Here is an 18976-nt window from a genome sequence, read left to right as displayed (position 1 = left end):
AAGCTGATGATTAGCTAATGTATTCCATTTATTATTAGATTTTAAAGACAAAACATTGCACTTTCACAGAGTGTTGCTTTTACTTCCATGTTGTGCAAAACTCATGTTAATGTCCAAATCTTAGCATCAAGATGAAACTTAAATTATTCACAATTCAGTGCATCTCCTTGAGTCAAAATATGAATATATCCCCGACACACCTCACTTGCTGAACTTAAGCTTGTCAGTAGACACTACAATTCCCCAAGGTTCGCTAAACACCTACCATGCAGGCTACAGTAGACACTGTGTGGAGAATGCCTTTAGTCTCCACTCGCTTTCTGCAGTGCAGCAACTCAAACAGATGTGGAACCAAAAATTACTTTGAAAAGAGTGAAATAAGGCTTGTTGCTGTCAGATTTACCCAAGCTGAAACAATAAGATTTTATCTACATTTTTTGTTTTAACTGACCATAGTAAACATCAATATCATGACCGTCATGTTCATTTTATTGTGGGAAGTCAAAATTGTGATTCTGAGTGATATTCTAATAATTATGTAAACATACAACTGACATTATGTTTCCTTTTTGGCATCAAATGTTCTTTTTCAGTGTTTCTTTCTTGTTGCTCACTCATTTTGCTGTGCACATGGGAAGGCTGCATGTCAAGAAACTCTGTGTCGTGTGAAGAATCTTGCTTGCACACATTGCAATGCCAATGCTAAAATGATGTATCGTACAGTCCTATTCACTGCATGCATTATGTGAGTCTAGATAAACATGAATCTAAATTGCAACTTGACAGGTTGGCGGAGGCATGCAACCATGAGGCAGTAATTCTAGTTGAGAGGTGGCAAGATGAGGCGTAGTTTTCAGTCAACAATTGTAAAAGTCAGACAACAGATAGATCAAGCTGCTGAGGGAAACAAGGAAGAGCTATAGAGCAGCAAAGAGATGGAGAGAGAGCGACAGAGGGAGGAGCAAAAAGGCTCGGGGAGGAAAAGAAGGCAGGAGAGATTTCCGAAATGCTTCAGCGCTTTGCTGACATCTGGGTTTCACTGACACCCCAAGAGCCAAATAAAAAGCCCCCCTAAAAAAGAAAGAGATTTCAGGGAGTATTTGCTGAAATCACTGTATCTCCTGTGACTCTTTCACTCTGTATACTGTTATACTCAACATAAATTAGTTTTCATTAGCACACTGTGTTGGCCATCCTTTGTTTTTGGTGCAAAACCATCCCATGTTGTGTCTGTCTCCATCAGGATTTTGCAAAATAACTGTGAATTTGTCACCATTTTGCTATACTTGTTGCAGACAGTATAATGTAAAGATTTAGGTAGCAGTTTGAAATTAACGACCTTGGCTCTCTTGCTGTCTTGCAGGTCCAAATGGTCAGCAGCATGCGGATTGGTCGCAATGTTAACTACCGTATCTTAGACATTGACTGGTGCACATCAGACAAGGTTGTGCTAGCATCAGATGATGGCTGTATCCGAGTGTTGGAGATGGCCATGAAGTCAGCCAGCTACCGCATGGATGAACAAGACCTCACCGGTTAGTTTGACATTACGTAATGATGTGCTGTCATGTCACCTGCTATGGTAATACAAGCCATGGTCTAATACTGTCTTCTTTCTCATCTGTGGGTAAAATAAACAGATCCAGTGTGGTGCCCCTACCTGCTGTTGCCCCGAGCTGCTCTCACTCTCAAGGCTTTCCTTCTGTTACAGCCATGGTCAGGAACCTTTACTATGGACATCACTCAAGTGTAAGACTCGCCTTTGAACAAGTCACCATAAATATATCTCCTCTGGCAGCGCTATCTCCAGCTTGATCAGCTGGTTGATATTTTCTCATCTGCCCAAACTCTCATTGGCTGGCTAATTGCCAGTGTTGCTTTCATCGCCACACTTCCCAAGATGATTTTGGCAGTGGGAGTGACAGAAAAGCTTTCAATATTCCCCACATTTGGACATCTTTGAACTTCCAACCTAATGGAGACTACTAGGTGTGACTTATTTAATGCTTACTGAGCATTTACTCTCAGTTGGCTCCAAACTAAGTGACACCAAGTCAAAGAAGTTGGAGGTGTGGCCATACAAGTGCAAATTTTGCAAACAGCAGTCTGCATATCACAGTTCAACAACTTAACATGACATATCATCTAAAAATGTAGGCTGACTTTTCTGTGCTTTATTCCTCAATAATTCCTGTGCTGTGATCACAAGTCCATGTGGTTTCATTTTCTGAAATCATATTAACGTGGCCAGGTGTGATCTGGATGGCTCAGTATTTGCTGTTGTCATTTCAGCATAAATAACAATATTAAACGATTTAATATTCTACAAAAAGTAAGTTTTTATGTGTTTTTGAAAGAAAATTATTTAGGCTAGTGAGGCTACCAGATAGAGTGCACTCAGTGCATTTTGGCCAATTAAGGTAATCTGGTGATAATGTAAAGGTGTTTCCCTCTCTCTCTCACTCTTTCTCTTTCTCAGACTGTTTATTTGGTTGAAAAGTAGGTACAATTTTAGTCGACCAAGATTTTCTTTGATTGACTGTAGCACTCCCCATTGTCACGTCCTGTTGGCTGGGCTAACATGACATGTCCGTTACAATCACACCGTTCCCCTCAGGTGAATTTGAAATGTCAAATTCACCTGGTATTTAGATTTTGAAAAAAAGCGGCCAAAAGCCCCTGGGAGAAATTGCCAAATGCTTGGGAAACATGCTACTCTGCACTATGGGGACTATAGTTAGGACTCAAAGTAATGGCTGTGTTTACAATATGTATGTGCATTAAGGAATTTAAGTTGGTTCAATGAGTACAGCTTATCAGTGCATGTTGAGAACAGATTATTTAAGCGCTTGGAATTCCCTGAACCTGTACCAGGCTGTAAGATCAGTCCGTGAGTTGATCAGTGGATTTGAACACACCCAGTGCTTTATTGTATATCTTGGAACAAAAGCTATACAATAAATGCCACATGCTGGCACCTAACCCTAAAGCAAGGTGTTCGGAGTATGTAAGCTGAGAAGCATATTGATAGTGGCCAGTGGTGTTTAATTATTGATGTCCACACAGCAGGCGTCAGTGATTGAGCAGAGCTGCTTTAGGTTAAACTGCATTTAAAGTTGTGTAATGGACATCGCTGAACCAGGGGATGAAGACAGATGGGCAGCTACAGTCTGACCATCTTCTCACCTCATACAGTATATCACATAAAACCTAATGAATCAGTATAATGACTTTTTTTAGCTGTCTTTTCTAAAAGAAAATCCCCCTTAATCATTAGAATGTGGATATATTTTTAGTCTGATTATGGCTGAGCAGAAATATATATCAGCTGAAGTGGGATATTGGTTATAGAACTTGGCAATGCCATCAATTTTTAATCCAGTTTCACTTTACATGTGAGGCTAACCTTACTTCAGTGGTAAGTGACTGACTAGGATTTGCAGGAAGTTCTAAGGTAGTTTTGCTTAATAGTATACTGTATGCCAGAATAAATCAGAACAATAATGAATGAATTTCTAACCATCAACATACTGTATATGACTAGTTTTAATTTGTTGTTATACCGTCACACCATCTGCCAAACACACAAGCATTCCGTTTATTACCTCATAAAAAAATAAACAATTTGCTAGTATGAGCCACTCACTTCTGTAAGCAAGTCAGCATGGGATCCAGCAGAGGCTGTCCTCAGAGAACGTTTTTGTTGTTTCTCTTTGCCGACAGCTACATCTGTGTTCAACTATAGCCTGATGTAGTTACAAACCCATTTAACTGAGACCTGAGTGTTTCTTTCATTAATCACACACAGCTGCCTTATCAAAAGCCAGGCAGCTATATTAGCAGCGTGCGCAGGGAAGTACCTGACCTCAGCATAAATGTTAGAATAGACTTTGCCTGACACATCGCCTTCCCTGAGCAGGTTCTCAGATTCCCATTTAACATGAGGTCAAGTTTGATTGTAGAAGGGTGTAAAAGGAGCTGTTTGACTCACTTTGATCCCTGTGTTTCAGAGACTACAATGAGAAAGTCGAGATAAAAGGACTGATCCAGGAGCAGCTCAACTCATTGTCGAAGTGAGTTTCGACTCTACAGCTTTCCAGAGTTCTTCTAGTGGCAGTCACAAACAGCAACTCAAAGCAGAATATGTAATCTAACTGCCATCGTGCAACCACCAACAATCAGTTGTCAGCGCATATGTATGTGCATATGTCTCATTATATCTGAGCCAAGTGTCGTTTTTTTGTTTATGTACTCCAGGCTTAGAGGCCCAGGGTCCTCTGTGTTTAGACAGCAGGCCCAAAGAGCAAGTAGTATGAGGGCTGACAGATAAGAAGAATCTCCTGTAACAGCCACACTGGGCCTGCTGTGTTTGAGAAGTGTAATTGGCTCTGGCTGTGTTCTGATTGTCTGCCTCTGATTGGCTCCCCAGTGACATGAAGAGTGTGCTACAGGACCCAGAGCTCAGTCTGCTGCAGCGCTGCCTCCTGGTCTCACGGTGAGTTACAACACTGCATGGAGTTACAGCTGTTTGTTGTTGTACAGATTGCCCTGTGTGCATGAGGGTTTACTGCTAACCCAGGACGATTATTTTGTCAGACAAGCACATATGTCAAAGACTTCTGAAAGCTCAACTGAGTTCTAACCAAAGAATAGTTTATGTGGACAGTAAAATAGAAGGGAAAAAATAATATGACATACAACATAGAGCATAGTAAATGTGTAATATATAATACAATCAAATTCAATAAATAAAGAGCAAAACAAGATTATTAACTTCAGTAAAACATAATTGTACGGCACAGAAGTGATTTGTGGAATATCGGTAGCGAAAATGTAGCTTTTTTGTTAATTACAGTATGTATTGTGATTTAAACAAGATAGTATAATATTATGAGGCAAGTAAAATGACTTTCTTTGTAAAATATTGAGATTATCTGCAAAAATATTGGTTCATGTTGGCTGTAACTGTACTGTGTGATTCTGTAGCGCCACTAAAAAAGCATGACATGAGAACTTGTGTCAGCAACTCTGATCTCATCTCTGCTTCAGTTCTCATTTCCCTCGAGCATCTGACAAATCTAGAACAGCCAGTCTGAGCAGAAATGCAATATCATCCCTCCTGTTTGCATCCTGTTATTAAAGCCATGATTTACCTGGGAAGTCCAATAGACCCTTTTTTTGTACCTTGAATATCTCGGCCGTACACAGAGAGCTATCTCTACATCTGGTTGTCCAAGTTTCCTGCCACTGTTCATGTCACCTGGTAACCTAGCAACAGCTGTGTGCCAGTGTAGATATGTTGAAGGGGGCTGAGGAAAGTAAATGATGGAAGAGAACACAGAAGGAGGAGGGGAGCTCGCTGAAAGAGCGAGGCGTGGGTTGGAAGATATAGGAACTGTGGTCATTAGTAAGCCAGGCTACTAAGAAAACAGAGTGGCGTGTTGATTCAGACTGCATGATACTGACTTAACTACTCCACAGAGCAAATAGGACCCACTCTGAACCCAGCTGATGCATTGTTGTGGTAAATCACAGGCTGTTCGGGGATGAGTCAGATCTCAACTTCTGGACAGTGGCGTCCCACTACCTCCAGTCGTTTGCACAGGCTCGCCAGCTGAGCGTGTCCACCGCAGAGGGTCAGGCACAAAATGACGGAACCCAGCCATCGCCTCAGAACCACCTGGACATCTGCCATGACGTCCTGTGTGAGAGCTCTTACTTTCAGGTCAGTAGAACAAGAAAGGTGTTTGGAGTGTGTTCTATCTTCTGTAAGTATGGAAAGCTCATTGTACACGCACATGTATAGTCCCTGCAGCAGGCATCCAGAAACAATTTGCATCTTCAAATCAGCCCAAAAAAGCAGACACCAGCGGCCTGTCTCTTGTTCTCTACAGCGTCGACATCGCCACGGCCACACAGGACATGCCATTACTGATGGCATTGCGTAGCTCCTGTGTTGTCTCACTAAGCTCTGATTTTCAGTGAGACACCTCGCACGTTTACACCTCTGAGGTCAAATCCATCTTTCACTTCATTCCCGTCTACATTTAATTCCCCCAACATTTCCTGATTGATTCGATCCCACCCTCGGATACTCTCATTTATAAAAAACAATCCCTCTCTTGTTTGTGCCATGTTATTGCTCCGATCGATGCGTTTTGCTGATGACGGAGCCGAACCAGCATCCAAGGCTCGTACAAACAATACTCACAATCTTCTCCGTTCAACTTTAATCATCAAGCTAGTTTGTTCCGAAGTTTTGAGAAAAAGTTTCTTGAGAGGAGGTCCATTGATTGGTCCTCCTGTCCTGCGTTTGCCTACATCACTCTGCTGCCTGACATGACCACCCCACAGCCCACTGAACAAACACGTCCACCTTTGTGTTGCCATTGGTTTTTCGCTTAAAGGTTTGGTTTTTTCCTCATTTTGTAGTGGTGATAATGTGCTAGGCATTGCCTTTGTGTCCAGTCTACATTTCCAGGCTCCGGAAAATACTTGGATAGTTTGAAGAAAGTGTGGGAGGTAATTAAAAAGTTGACCCACTGTGTAGGTGAACACAGGCATACTGAGTTTTTTGTAGGTCTGGTGTTTTCCCCCAAATCCTGCTTCAATAAACCCAAAGAAGCAGTGTAAAGATAAAAAAAAAGAAACATTTTTGATCAAAAATGCTTAGTCACTTAAGAAGAATGTCGAAGACCTTTTAGCTAGCATTAAGATTTCAAGTAGGAAAATGCAAATTGACTGTCTAATTTCAGTAAGTCCAGGTCCAATTAAAAAGTCTCAAATAAGCTTATGATTTTTTTTGAAGTTTTTATCTTTTTAAATGATGCACTGTTCGGTTTTTGTGAAAGTTCCACTGCCTGTTAATGAGGAGCAATGCAGAGATCACAAAGTTAGGACTTTCAAAGAAATACACAGACAGTCTGCAGCAACATTTGGCTCCTGTTGTCATGAAACAGCTTCACTGGCAGCAGCCTCACTGTAATTACTAATATCCAAGACTCCAATACAGAGCACACAGCTCTGAAGTTACTAAACTCATTTGGTATCTCTGCAAGGATTTATGCCCACGGCTGTGACTCGCAAAAGAATTCATCATAATAAAGCGCAAAAAAAGCCTCTGTGGTAGATATAGATACAAAAATGTGCCTCATTTTCTACTATGCTCTTATCTTTCCCCTCATTGTATCATTTCTCCACCCTAGTCTTATTATAAAACTGATGAAGTCTAATTCTTTGAAACATCTATTCCTGTTTTTATGTTTTATGCCGATCCTTTGCTCACTGAAAAAAACAATCTGATCTCCCATCAGGGAACAAGTAATGAAATAATGAAGAAACAGCCAACAATAATGAAAGGCGGTATAGGAGGCACTGGCACCAGAGAAACTTGTGAATATTTTAAAGACTTTATAATTACACTCTCCATCTCTGGACTCTGTATTCCTATAATTGTCTTCCCATCTCTCTCTTTGCTCATCGTTACTCTTTTAATGCCTGTAGTGTATAATCTTTGTACCGACTCATTTCATCTCTGTATCTCTCCCTCACATATACAAATTTTCAGTTCACATCAGTCAGTTCATCATAAGTTATCTCAGGGCACTTTACATACTGGGGAGGAAAAACTTCATTTTAACAGGAAAAACCTCAGACAGAACCAGAGCTAGGGTGGGCGGCCATCTGTTTCCAGTTGGAATGAAGAGAAAGTGAGGATAGAAAAGAAGACAAGTGAGAAAACAAAAACAGTGAACACTGAGCTGGATGGTGAGGCCAGTAAACACCGATCAGAAACATGCAGCTCAGGAACCAGACATACCTGCAGAGAGGTAGGGTAGAAAGAGAGGAGAAAGCACAGTAGTGGAGAGAGGAGACACAAAGGTAATGATGTGCAAGAGTGGCATATAAATGCATGTAGAGTGAACCAGAGGACAGTAGAGAAAGAGGTCCTTAGTGCAGCATGAGAGCCTTCACAGAAACCAAGACCTATAGTAGCATAACTAAGGGATGTTTCAGAGCCACCTGAGCCAGCCCTAATGATAATGTTTATCAAAAAGGAACATTTTACGCCTAATCTTTAAATTAGAGAGAATGTCTTCTTCCCAAACCTAAACTGGGAACTGCTTCTGCATGTATGGAGCGTGACAGCTAAAAGCTCTAATTTTAGAGACTTTAGGAAACACACGTAAGCCTGCAGTCTGAAAGCAAAGTGTGGGATAATATGGTACTCTGAAGTTGTTGAAATTAAATGGAGCTTGGTCATTAAGAGGTTTGTATGTGAGGAGAAAGATTTTATTCAGAATTTTACAGGGAGCCAAAGAAGAAACGCTGATATGGGAGAAAAATTATCTTATTTGCTAGTTCCTCTTCCTTCTCTCGATGCAGCATTTTGAACAAACTCAAGGTTTTTCTTGGATGTATTGAGACATCCTGATAATAGGGGATTGTAATAGTCCAGCCGAGAAGTTACAAGTGCATGGACAAATTGTTCAGCATCCCTTAACAGGATGTCTCTAATTTTGACAATAATGCACAAGTAAAAGAAGGCCATCCTACTGACCTCCCTTATGTGTGAATTAAAGGACATATCCTGGTTAACAATGACTTCAAGGCTACTCACAATATTGCTGGAGGCGAAGGCAATGCCATATAGAGTAACTGTATGGTTAGACAGTGTGTTCAGGGCCATATACAATAACTTAAAGGGGAACTTTGTTTTTTTCAACCTGGGGTCTGTTTTCATATGTCATTTCATACATGTCAGTGATGGAGAAATGAATTTTCGGCATAGCTCCAGTATTTAGTCAGGCAGGCAGCTTAGCAGCTCAGCTAGCGAAAAGTATGGGGCAACTGGCCCCTCCGCGTCAAAGTCCGCCCTAACGTGCTTTTTTTTTTTGTAGCAGGGTGCCTTCTGTATAGCAGTGTAAATTTATGCTATGTTCCCTATATCTATTGCCTAAATGTGGCATGTATAATGTTGAATCACAGTTGACATGAACAAATTGGAATCTATCAGACAAATGTGATTTAAACAGGTATAGTACAGTACCTTCAATCCCAGCGAGATGTTCAAGTCTGTAATAAAATGTGATCAACACAGCACTCACATATAACAGGACAAGAATAGAGGTAAGTGTCTGAGGCAATGAGAGAACTGTTGGTGACTTCTATCAGTAGTGTTTCTGTGCTATGATGTCTCCGAATCTCTACTGAAACTCATCAAACAAAGCATTTCTCTGCAGATGGTCACATAATTGGTTTGCTGCAGCCTTTTCAAGGATGTTAGAAATAAAGGGCAGGTTGGCTATAGGTCTGTAGCTGGCTAAAACACCTGGATCATCTGTAGACCTTTTAAAATACAGGTTTAATTACAGCAATCTTTAAAGGCAGAGGTATGTGGTCTGTTAATAAAAATGGATTAATCAGATCTAATATGGAAGAGTTAAGTGTAGAACATCCTTGAGCAGTCTGGTTGGGGTAGAGTTTAAAAGATATGCTGAATGCTTTGAGAAAGCAAATTTGAAAGATGCCTCAAAGGGATAAATAGGAAAGAGAGGAGAGTCTAAATATAAATCCAGTCATACAGGCGTTTCTCAAGCTGCTGCTGCAATGTTACATCTGTGACAGCTGTGGGAAGGATCTGATGATGTTTTTTTTTTTTTTTTAAAAACATAATTTTATTGAAGTTCAGGCACTCATCACTACAGAATGCTAAACAAACACAAGGCTCAACAAAGCTGTGATTCTTTTTTGCATGGCTACAGTGCTAAAAACAAACATTTGCTTGTTGTTTTCCTTAATGATGAATGCTGTAGGGTTCTGCTGGTATAGTGTGCTTTTTTATGTGTTTGTAGATATATTTCAAGCTAGATAAATAGAGAATTCACTTTTGATCTTTGGAAGCAGCATGTCAAATAAAACAAAAACAGTACTCTAACTTGTTGTTTCATCTGTGCTGCTCAACAGAAGTTCCAGTTGGATCGGGTTCACCTGCAGGAAGTAAAGCGCTCCAGTTATGAACACACCAAGAAGTGTGCTGACCAACTCCTCCTGCTGGGCCAGGTTAGTACTTCACCACCTCGTTGTCTTGCTTTATGCACATTTTAGAGCATCGTATTAGATAAGGTTAATGGATATGACATAACTTAAAAATAACTTCCCCCATTTGTATGCGTACTTGAGGTGGTTTTTGACTTTATTGGGGAAAAAATTTTAAGCTTACACTGGTAGATGAAAACATCTTTTTGGAAACAGTTGTGATGTAGCCAACATTTAACTCAGATGAATTACTGATTGTTTATGTTTCTTTTGTTGTCTTCACGTCCATACAACATGAAACGTGACCAATACCAGCTGACAGAAAATTCATATTTACAAAATTCACAATTGCAATCATTTCTGAAAACTTTTGTCCATGTTCAAAGATAGCTGAAGTTTTGTTTCTTCTTCTTCTTCTCCTGCGTCAGGTTTTTTTCGATGGTCTGGTTTTGCTTGCAGCTGGTTCTGCTCTGTTTAGTACAGTTTTGTGTCATATAGCCTAAACTGCCACTTTCTGACAACAGTGTGTGGCCTAGTGTAATCGTTCCCAAGCAGTTGATAGAAACAAGCCTAATTATCGTCTTTTTCTTTGTAACATTTTAAATTTGCGTGACAGTTGTATGGAAACAGGGCTAGTATGTCTGCAGGGAGGCCACAGATACAAGATACTTACACATTATGTGGGGAGTGACTTTTGATTTTTGCTGAAATGTTTCAGTTGTCAAGTAAATTAAGAGGCTTAAGATTTAGCTGCACGTGTCTTGTGGTTGGCGTAAATTACTGACTTTTGTAGCTTTTAACAGTTGCATCATTTTGACGGTTTAAATAGCACATTTTGCTATCTGCCTCATTCTATTTCTCTTTCTCTCAGCCTTCAGACTCTAAACGATGCCTCCCTCGTACACACAAACGCACACCTTCACTCCCCTCAGCTGTGCATACATGCATATCGTCACAGTAAATAGATCATGTCAGTGCTGAGGACAATGTGTGCTTCTTCTGTTCTCCCGGCATCTCATCCTGTGGGGACTGGCTTCAGCTCTATCTCCTCTCAGTGTCAGCACTCTGGCTCTAATCACAGGCTGCAATCAGCAGGCAGTGTGCTGGTGGTGCAGACAGACAGAGGTCGGCCTGTGCTGCCCCCAGCATGAGCTCGAGCCTTCATCTACACCAGATGAAAAGCATGATAATAGCATAATTTCCCTTTGCAATTTTGTCTTGTTCAGCTTACACACAGCACATACCTGGCAGAGCTGTTAATGCATTGTTTTTCCCTCTGCTACCTCAATCATTACATTCTCATCCCTTTGTTGTTGCTCTCAGACGGACAGGGCAGTGCAGTTATTACTGGAGACGAGCGCAGACAACTCCAGCTACTACTGTGATTCACTCAAGGCCTGCCTGGTGACCACCATCACCTCATCAGGCCCCTCACAGTCTACAATCAAACTTGTGGCCACTAACATGATCGCTAATGGCAAGCTTGCAGGTAGTTCTACTGAATGTCAGAAACCACTTAGCGACCTTATGTTTTAATGAGAACAAGCAGCGTATACTGTGTTACAATATCGCCACATAATTTATTGTATTAATTATCCTTTAAACATAATGCAGTGCAGTATAACCAGACTGGAGTTTCATGGATTTTGCTTGTGTTTCATTTTAGCATCAATATTTTTGATTAAAATTGACTGATGTCTACTGGAATCAAACCAAATATTTCGCATCCTATCAGTGTGGCCGCTCACAGCAGTTTATTAAGAAATCACTGCTGTCATCTGGACAGCTAGCCACCTAGGGTAATGATAGGCCATAATTTCTCCATCTCAGACATTTATAACCTGTCCACTTGTGCGTTTTTCAGAGGGAGTACAGCTGCTATGTTTGATTGACAAGGCAGCGGATGCTTGCCGCTACTTGCAGACCTACGGGGAGTGGAATCGAGCAGCATGGCTGGCAAAGGTAACTCGGCATGAAGGCATCCATCAGAAAGAAACACTAGATGCTGTGTAATGTTTGGGTAGCTTGTGAATAGGGGGACGGTGAGTGTCAAGGTTCTAGAAGATTGTTAAAATGAAAGAGCGTAGATGAATTACACTTGTGACATTCATGCAGTGATTTTTCTGTATTGATTTTGTGATTCTTCCTCTTTCCCAAAATGAAATGCACGTTGAGGGATCGTCGTATTGACTATTGACACAGTTTAGGAATTTCAGCGACCATGCCAGATGGTGCGTGACATGTTTACGTAATGGGAATTCCATAGCACGTTACAGGCATTGCAGAAGCACTGGGAGTGATGCATCGCTGCACAAAACGACAAATTCAACAAATTCAAATAGCGTCCAAATTTAAATCGGGGCCAGTGTTTGATTTCTGTACTCAAAGTCGCAGAACTTTTTGATCGCACCTCGCATAGGTTGATGCAAGTTTCTCATAAAGAAAGCAGCGTCAGGGTCTTGTTTGTTTTCTGTGCCTCTAGGTGCGTCTGAACCCAGCAGAGAGCTCAGATGTGCTGAAGCGTTGGGCAGAACACCTGTGCTCCCCACAGGTCAACCAGAAATCCAAAGCCATCCTGGTGCTGCTTTCCTTGGGCTGCTTTTACAAAGTAGGAGAGATGCTCCACAGGTAAGAACCAGCTGATAGTTGTTGCTGTTGTAACTACTGTGTATATTGCTAATGAATTATGAAAACTACAAACCTGTTCACTTACTTAGCTTTGTATTAGGAATGTTGCGATATATCTTTATTGAGGTTTATATCCAACATATGAACAATATACAGTAAAATTATGGTGGCAGACTGTCGCTCTGCCTGTCTGATCTCATGTCACAAATTATTCTCTAAACTGAAATTCCCTTTTCAAGTTTCATTACATTAGATTTATTTATCCAGTGACTGACTTGAACACTCGAGTCTCCCTGTTTCTTCCTCTCGTTTTCCTCCTAAGTACGTAGAAGGACACATCACAGTGTATGGTGTTGGCTGACCCTGTATCTTTTACCTCAGCATCAATCTGATGTTGGTCCACCGGTCCTCCTCTTTGACAGTTCATGCTCTGAGATGCCTCCGGCAGCAAAAAAGCTCTCACAGGGAATTAGAGAGGCATCAGGACGACAGGGCTGATGTATGCTTTAGGATCATAGACATTGAGGGCAGGGATGGTGCTGGTTACTGACAACGGCTCTCACCTCCTCCTGCCTCTGTCTTTTCTTTTCCTCTTTCTATCTCCCGGGCAGTATGAGGCACTTTGATCGGGCCGCGCTCTTCATCGAAGCCTGTCTGAAGTATGGGGTGATGGAGGCCAACGACTCTTCCAATATCCTTCTTGAGGACCCATTATTGTGCTCTCTGAGGGCCATTTATGACTAGAGTTACATCCGCTGCTCACTCTGTCCATCTCAGTGACAGACTCGCACCTTATAGCGGGGAGCTTTTTCACGGTGAAGGTCAATTTAGATGCTTCACAGAGCACGTCAAGCTACATTTCACATGTTCCCAGTAGCCAATATCACACTGTGGTCACAGAGCTATATCTCACCTTACATAGATGTATAGAACAGAAAGTAGTTACTGGGTAAAATGTCTGTCAGCCTTTCTGTGTTGTCTGCCCCCATTTCATTTTAGTTTTTGCCTCAGCTGTTTATATATTTACCACCTTTTTAAATGAGGGCATTCTGAAGTGTCCCACTGTGTGATTCATCTGAGATTATCCATATCCCCCAACAAGAAGAGAATTTAATGTACATCAGTCCCCCTAAATAGTTCTCTTTCTCAGGCAATTACTTGTAGAAAACGTGCTTTATTCTATCCAGTCATTTTTATCATGCAGTACATTTTGTGTAACTCCATATGTGGCCATAAACAACAAGAACAGCAGAAGAAAAGAAACTCTTAGGTCACCTTAGAATTTTATTTCATCTAGGAATGTGTAATTATTGTGTATACACTGAAACATTCCCTGTGGCTTGTTTAATGGTCAGCCACAAAGTGAGTTATGATTTATGGAGACCAGATCAGAGCAGGCTCTCTCGGAGGGGAGGATTGCTTTAATATCAAGCAATATTTCAGAAAAAAATACCCCGTTCTGAGCCATTGTGAGAATTTATGAACTAATCCTTCCTTTTTATTTGGTCTTTGTTCCACAATTGCATAAATATAGGTGTGTCACAAAAACATTGATAAATCAACATAAAGAGCCCTATTTTACTGGAATTTATCCCAAGCACAAACAGTTATTAGTGTGCGCCACCAATTAAAGTTTGAGTAAAGCAGTAAAATATAAAGCATGTCACAATGCAGACAACGGTTATTAACCTCCCTGACAAATTATAATAATTAAAAGCAATCATCAGTTATATAAATTAGGTTTTAAAATGTTGAAAAAATAAGCAGTAGTCTCTGCTCTGAAATGCTGGCCGCTATTACAACTAGGTGAACTGTACTCACCACGCTAAGTTTGTTTTAACCAAGTCAGACGGGTTAGATGTGAAATCATAAACACGCAGTGTGGACGTAGAATCTTCATGACCTTAAAGCTACCTGCTAAAATACACTAAAACAGGGCAACTAGCTCTCATTGGTGGCCATGTACTGCACTAGATGTTAGCAGGATAGTTGGATGTAGGCTGGAGGAGGAGACAGTTGGGTTTCCCCTCTTCAACAGTAGTGGATTATGTGAGTCTCTGGTGAAGGTTTATTAAACTAGCCAATGTAAAATGGTCATAGTAGTGGCTGGTGTTGGTGGGGAGTCTCAGCGCTCCATTAGTGGGACTGTTCATGAAGCTGATCCACCTCTGCTTTATTCTTAGGAAATTTAAATAAGCTGACGGAACTCTTCTACAAATACTGGCTTCCAGGAAAGATGCCTTTGCATAACTAGCTAGCAAACTGTGGCCTGTATTAAGTGCAGAAACTTGCAATCAAGCAAGAGAACCACTGACACTAATGTGCTTTTGATTTTATAATATTATTGTGTTGGAGACAGGGGTCATACAAAGTAAGCTTCCAGTGCATCATGAAGCCACAGTAGCCTGTCCAAAAAAATTCTCAACACAAATATGATGAACAGTTTAACAATCTAACACCACATTTTTGTACAACATAGTTTGCAGTTCATAAAGTGTAATGTACATCTGCACACCAGACACAGATCTTGGAGGAAGCTGAATACACTCAGACGTCTCTGCTAAAGCCAGTGAAATCAGTACAACAACCCTGCAACATCTTCATGCCGTTTATAATTAGAGGTAAAGTGTAAATGTTACGGTCACAGTGAAGACTGTACTTTGTGTTTTCTGTCGTACATTGCTTTCTGCAGAGAAATGTTCTCGTTTTTAACCCACCCTCATTGATGTAAAAGTTAGTTGCCTCACATTTGCATGAAAAGCTCTGAGTGGAGGACACATAAGGTACAAAAAGGTAACCCTAAAAACAATCTGAGCTGTGCCGCTCTGTTCTCCTCAATGCTAGTAGGAGCTTTGAATGCCAGGAAAATGAAAGAAAATACACAAGCGTGAGAAACTCCATTGTGACTGAATATAAAGTACCACTGCCATATCACCAGCAGGAAAGAAGTGCTAAGAATATCTGAGATCAAAGCGTTTGCATTCGCTGTGTTTAGCCACTTGTTTAAGTTTTTCCTTTAACTAGTCCCCTGTGTGTGGGGAGTTTACTTGTTTCCGATTAGGTTCATTGACTCAACACTTCCTGATGCCAGTATCAGTGTTTAGGTAGTACAAAATTGCCATCTCAACAATGCTGGACGATATGGTTTCTATCTCTATATAAACATATATATAGGAGTGAATATGGATAATGTTAATTATTTGTTTATTAACGCTCCAGAATGTGTTTTAGAACTTACTGTAAAGACACCACTTGCCTACTCTTCATTGCTTCAGCACTGGTTAACACTTTTTAAAATGATTACATATTGAAGGATGTAATCATATCATGTGAAGCAAATTTTAGTCACATTGAAGTGTACCCTGCTACATGTGCTGCAGACATTGCTGAGAACATTATATAAAAATATCTTCTGGCTAAACTATGTGATGACACCATATTTAAATTACCCCAAATAATTTTTTTAAGCCTAGTGTTCCGTTTAGAAAAAAAGACATACATGCTGATTCTCTTATTTGTGTGGTAGGCCGGTACAATAAGCCATTCAGCCTATCAGTCAGGCTCCACTGAAGTTAAATTAACGAATAGTTTTGGGTGGGGACAGATTGCTGTGTTTGCTGTGCTTTTATGTCCCCATTAAAATGTTATGAGTTCTCCTTGACTCACTGTTGCACATAAACTTATCGAGGCTGCGTTTTTGGACTATGCGCGGCTGCTGCGCTCGCTGGGCCTGCGGGAGGGCGCCGCTCTGTGGGCATCGCGGGCCGGCAGCGCTGGGGAGCAGCTGATGGAGGAGCTGTTCCAAGGAGAGGGAGTCACCCCCGAGGCCATTCCTGCCGAAGAGGAGGTGGAAACGGATGAGAAGAGCACCGAGTGACCTCGAAGATGGCAGGTTTTGAAGAGAATGGACGACCCGCTCTCTGGTGTAAATCAAAGGTCAGCCATTCAGCTTCAGTAACTTGACCATTATGAATGAACTGTTGGAATCCAGGAGAATCATGAGGATCATCTCCACAACCAGAGAAGAGAGGAGATTACTCCGTGTGAAGTTGTCAGTGTGTCATTGGAGATTGCCTGTGTTTGTGACTATGAGATTGACATTTCTTAATGTTTGGTAGGACCGGTGTGTGTTTGTGCTCATTTGTATGCATGTAACAGCCCCCAAAAAACACACTTTATTTCCTCATTCCCCCAACAAGTGAAGAAATACACATTGCTGTTACCACCTCAATATCAGTCTTTTTTTTTCCCTTGGGTTGGTTAATGAATTTAAATCATTAGATTTTTTTCCGCACTGTTTTTGTTCAGCCTTATTTCATGTGCCTGCATTCATAATTTCACTGGTGTCGTAGCGCTACAGATTTAATTCGCCTTTTTGTTGCTGAGATGAAATGCGGCAGAATGTTTCATTATGAAAATGCACTGTCATTACAGCAGACCTCTGTGACTACTCCATGACTGAATTCCAAAATTTGTTTTTTTGCACTTATGATTTAACCAAAAGGACTGCAAAAATTGGAATGAGAACCTGTGTGACCATCCGTGTAACTGAGACATAACACTGATTTCGGCTTGGCTTTTCATCCTCAGCAGGTGGTGTTTCATAAGCGATTGACCAAAGCCTGCTACTAGTCAAGCCTCTGTAATTGTTGGATGGCAGTAAAATTATATAGCCAGGCCGCCCTGCACTTATTAGACACTTAATAGTCTATTATCTCACTACACACAGAGGGGAGAAGAGTCTGACCGCTGCCACCTGAGTGATACCATTTAATTAGCTTATGTAGGGAGTCGGGTTCAGTCAAATAGATAGCGGTTGTTCATAAATCCATTCCATTCATCTAAATGGAATTTTTAATTTTCTATTTTTATGAAGACTTGAGAGGATTCCTTGCTGTCTGTATACTTTGATGTTTGTATAAAAAAAAGTTATTCTCTAGTGTGTGTGTGTATTACAAGAATTACATTTTGAAGAGCTGTCAAAATGTGTTGTAACTCATTTTAATCAGACCTCCGACGGATCATTCACACACAAACATTCTGTGCTGCTGCCACTGTTGCTCATCACAATCAAAACCTGACACTGAAATGATTTGCTGCCACCTCTCCTTCGCTCTGCTTTCCCCTCCTTTTTCTGCATCTCATCATCAGAATCCTCTGTATGACAATGAACAAACTTCAGTGATTGTGCGTTTAATTGCCTTGTAGCGTGTGTAGTTGTCCTGAAATGGCACAGTAACTCCATCTATGGGACTTTTTAGTGTGCTGTTGTGTTTCATGCACACATCAGTGCTGTTTCTCTTTCGTGTTAACCACTGGTAGTGTCACTATGGCAACCCAGGCCTATTTTAGGGGACTACATGTTGTTCCTGTGGATCCGTTTCACATATTCCCACCGTCATACTGTAGGATCTCATAGAGACCCAGCATGGAGTCGCACAACCCAGCAGAAGATCAGCTGTAGTTCACCTGATGCTGTGTATCCTCATTTACTCTTGTCAGTATTGTGGAAGCAACATGTCCTAAACTGCCTCTTCATCATTAGGCACTAGATTGATTAACATTTGCTGCTTTTCTTTATACTTACGTGAATTTTACAAAATAATGCTGTGCAGAAATCCTGGCATGCATATGAGAGACATGTCTTTAGCAGTATGTTTTGTAAGAGGATTTAAAAAGTCATTGTAATGGTGTTAAAGTTTAGCTTTTTTCCATTGTTCTTTGTTTACACAGTGATCATAATGCTTTAAGCTATATAAATATTACAAGAGAAGGAAGATTTATGTATATATAGATGGCAATAAAATCAATATTACCTTCATGTTTCCTGCGTCTTGCTTCCTGTCTGGAAATGTGAACACAAGAGGGCGCTCTTATCCCTCACTAGGAGGCAAAGTCACTTAGGCTCTTTGCTGTGTAATCGTGAGCACTTTGTGAAAGATCTGTTATATTGAGTGTTCATTTTCATTATCCTCTTTTAATTTCAATCCAGGTAGATTGAATTTGAATGTTCCTTCATTTATCAAACTGTCCCAAAAAGTGAATTAGGTCCTGCATGAACCACTTCCGCAATTAATTACTTCTTTTGTGCCCAGAAGGAGGGCCAACAGCTGGCTTCAGCTCGCTGCCCAGGTCTGACCGTTTTCCCTCTTTTCTTCGCCTCCGAGTTATTCATTGACGTGTATTCTGTTTCTTCTCTCCCTCCTGCACAATACAAGGAGAAGAAAAACAGTCTGAAACAGAAGGCCACACAAATGACTCGGTTGTGTTCCTTTAATGGCTTAATGAATAACTGCCGGGAGAGCCGATC

General features: G+C 40.9%; 1 protein-coding gene across 1 annotated transcript in view; it reads left to right on the top strand.

Annotated features, from left to right (window-relative positions):
• The window catches only part of wdr11 (WD repeat domain 11), a 70649-nt gene extending 52162 nt beyond the window's left edge, over positions 1–18487 (top strand). The window contains exons 19-29 of the mRNA XM_022204433.2: positions 1364–1535; positions 1641–1749; positions 4011–4073; positions 4430–4495; positions 5536–5725; positions 9967–10062; positions 11362–11527; positions 11903–12000; positions 12521–12666; positions 13278–13357; positions 16341–18487. Coding sequence (XP_022060125.2) covers positions 1364–1535; positions 1641–1749; positions 4011–4073; positions 4430–4495; positions 5536–5725; positions 9967–10062; positions 11362–11527; positions 11903–12000; positions 12521–12666; positions 13278–13357; positions 16341–16543 — 1389 coding nt within the window. The 3' untranslated portion in view covers positions 16544–18487. The remainder of the gene's footprint in view (positions 1–1363; positions 1536–1640; positions 1750–4010; positions 4074–4429; positions 4496–5535; positions 5726–9966; positions 10063–11361; positions 11528–11902; positions 12001–12520; positions 12667–13277; positions 13358–16340) is intronic.
• The last annotated feature ends 489 nt before the right edge of the window (positions 18488–18976 follow it).

The sequence above is a fragment of the Acanthochromis polyacanthus genome, chromosome 15 (assembly GCF_021347895.1).
Source record: "Acanthochromis polyacanthus isolate Apoly-LR-REF ecotype Palm Island chromosome 15, KAUST_Apoly_ChrSc, whole genome shotgun sequence".
Lineage (NCBI taxonomy): Eukaryota > Metazoa > Chordata > Actinopteri > Pomacentridae > Acanthochromis > Acanthochromis polyacanthus.
This window is presented reverse-complemented; position numbering and strand designations above follow the sequence as displayed.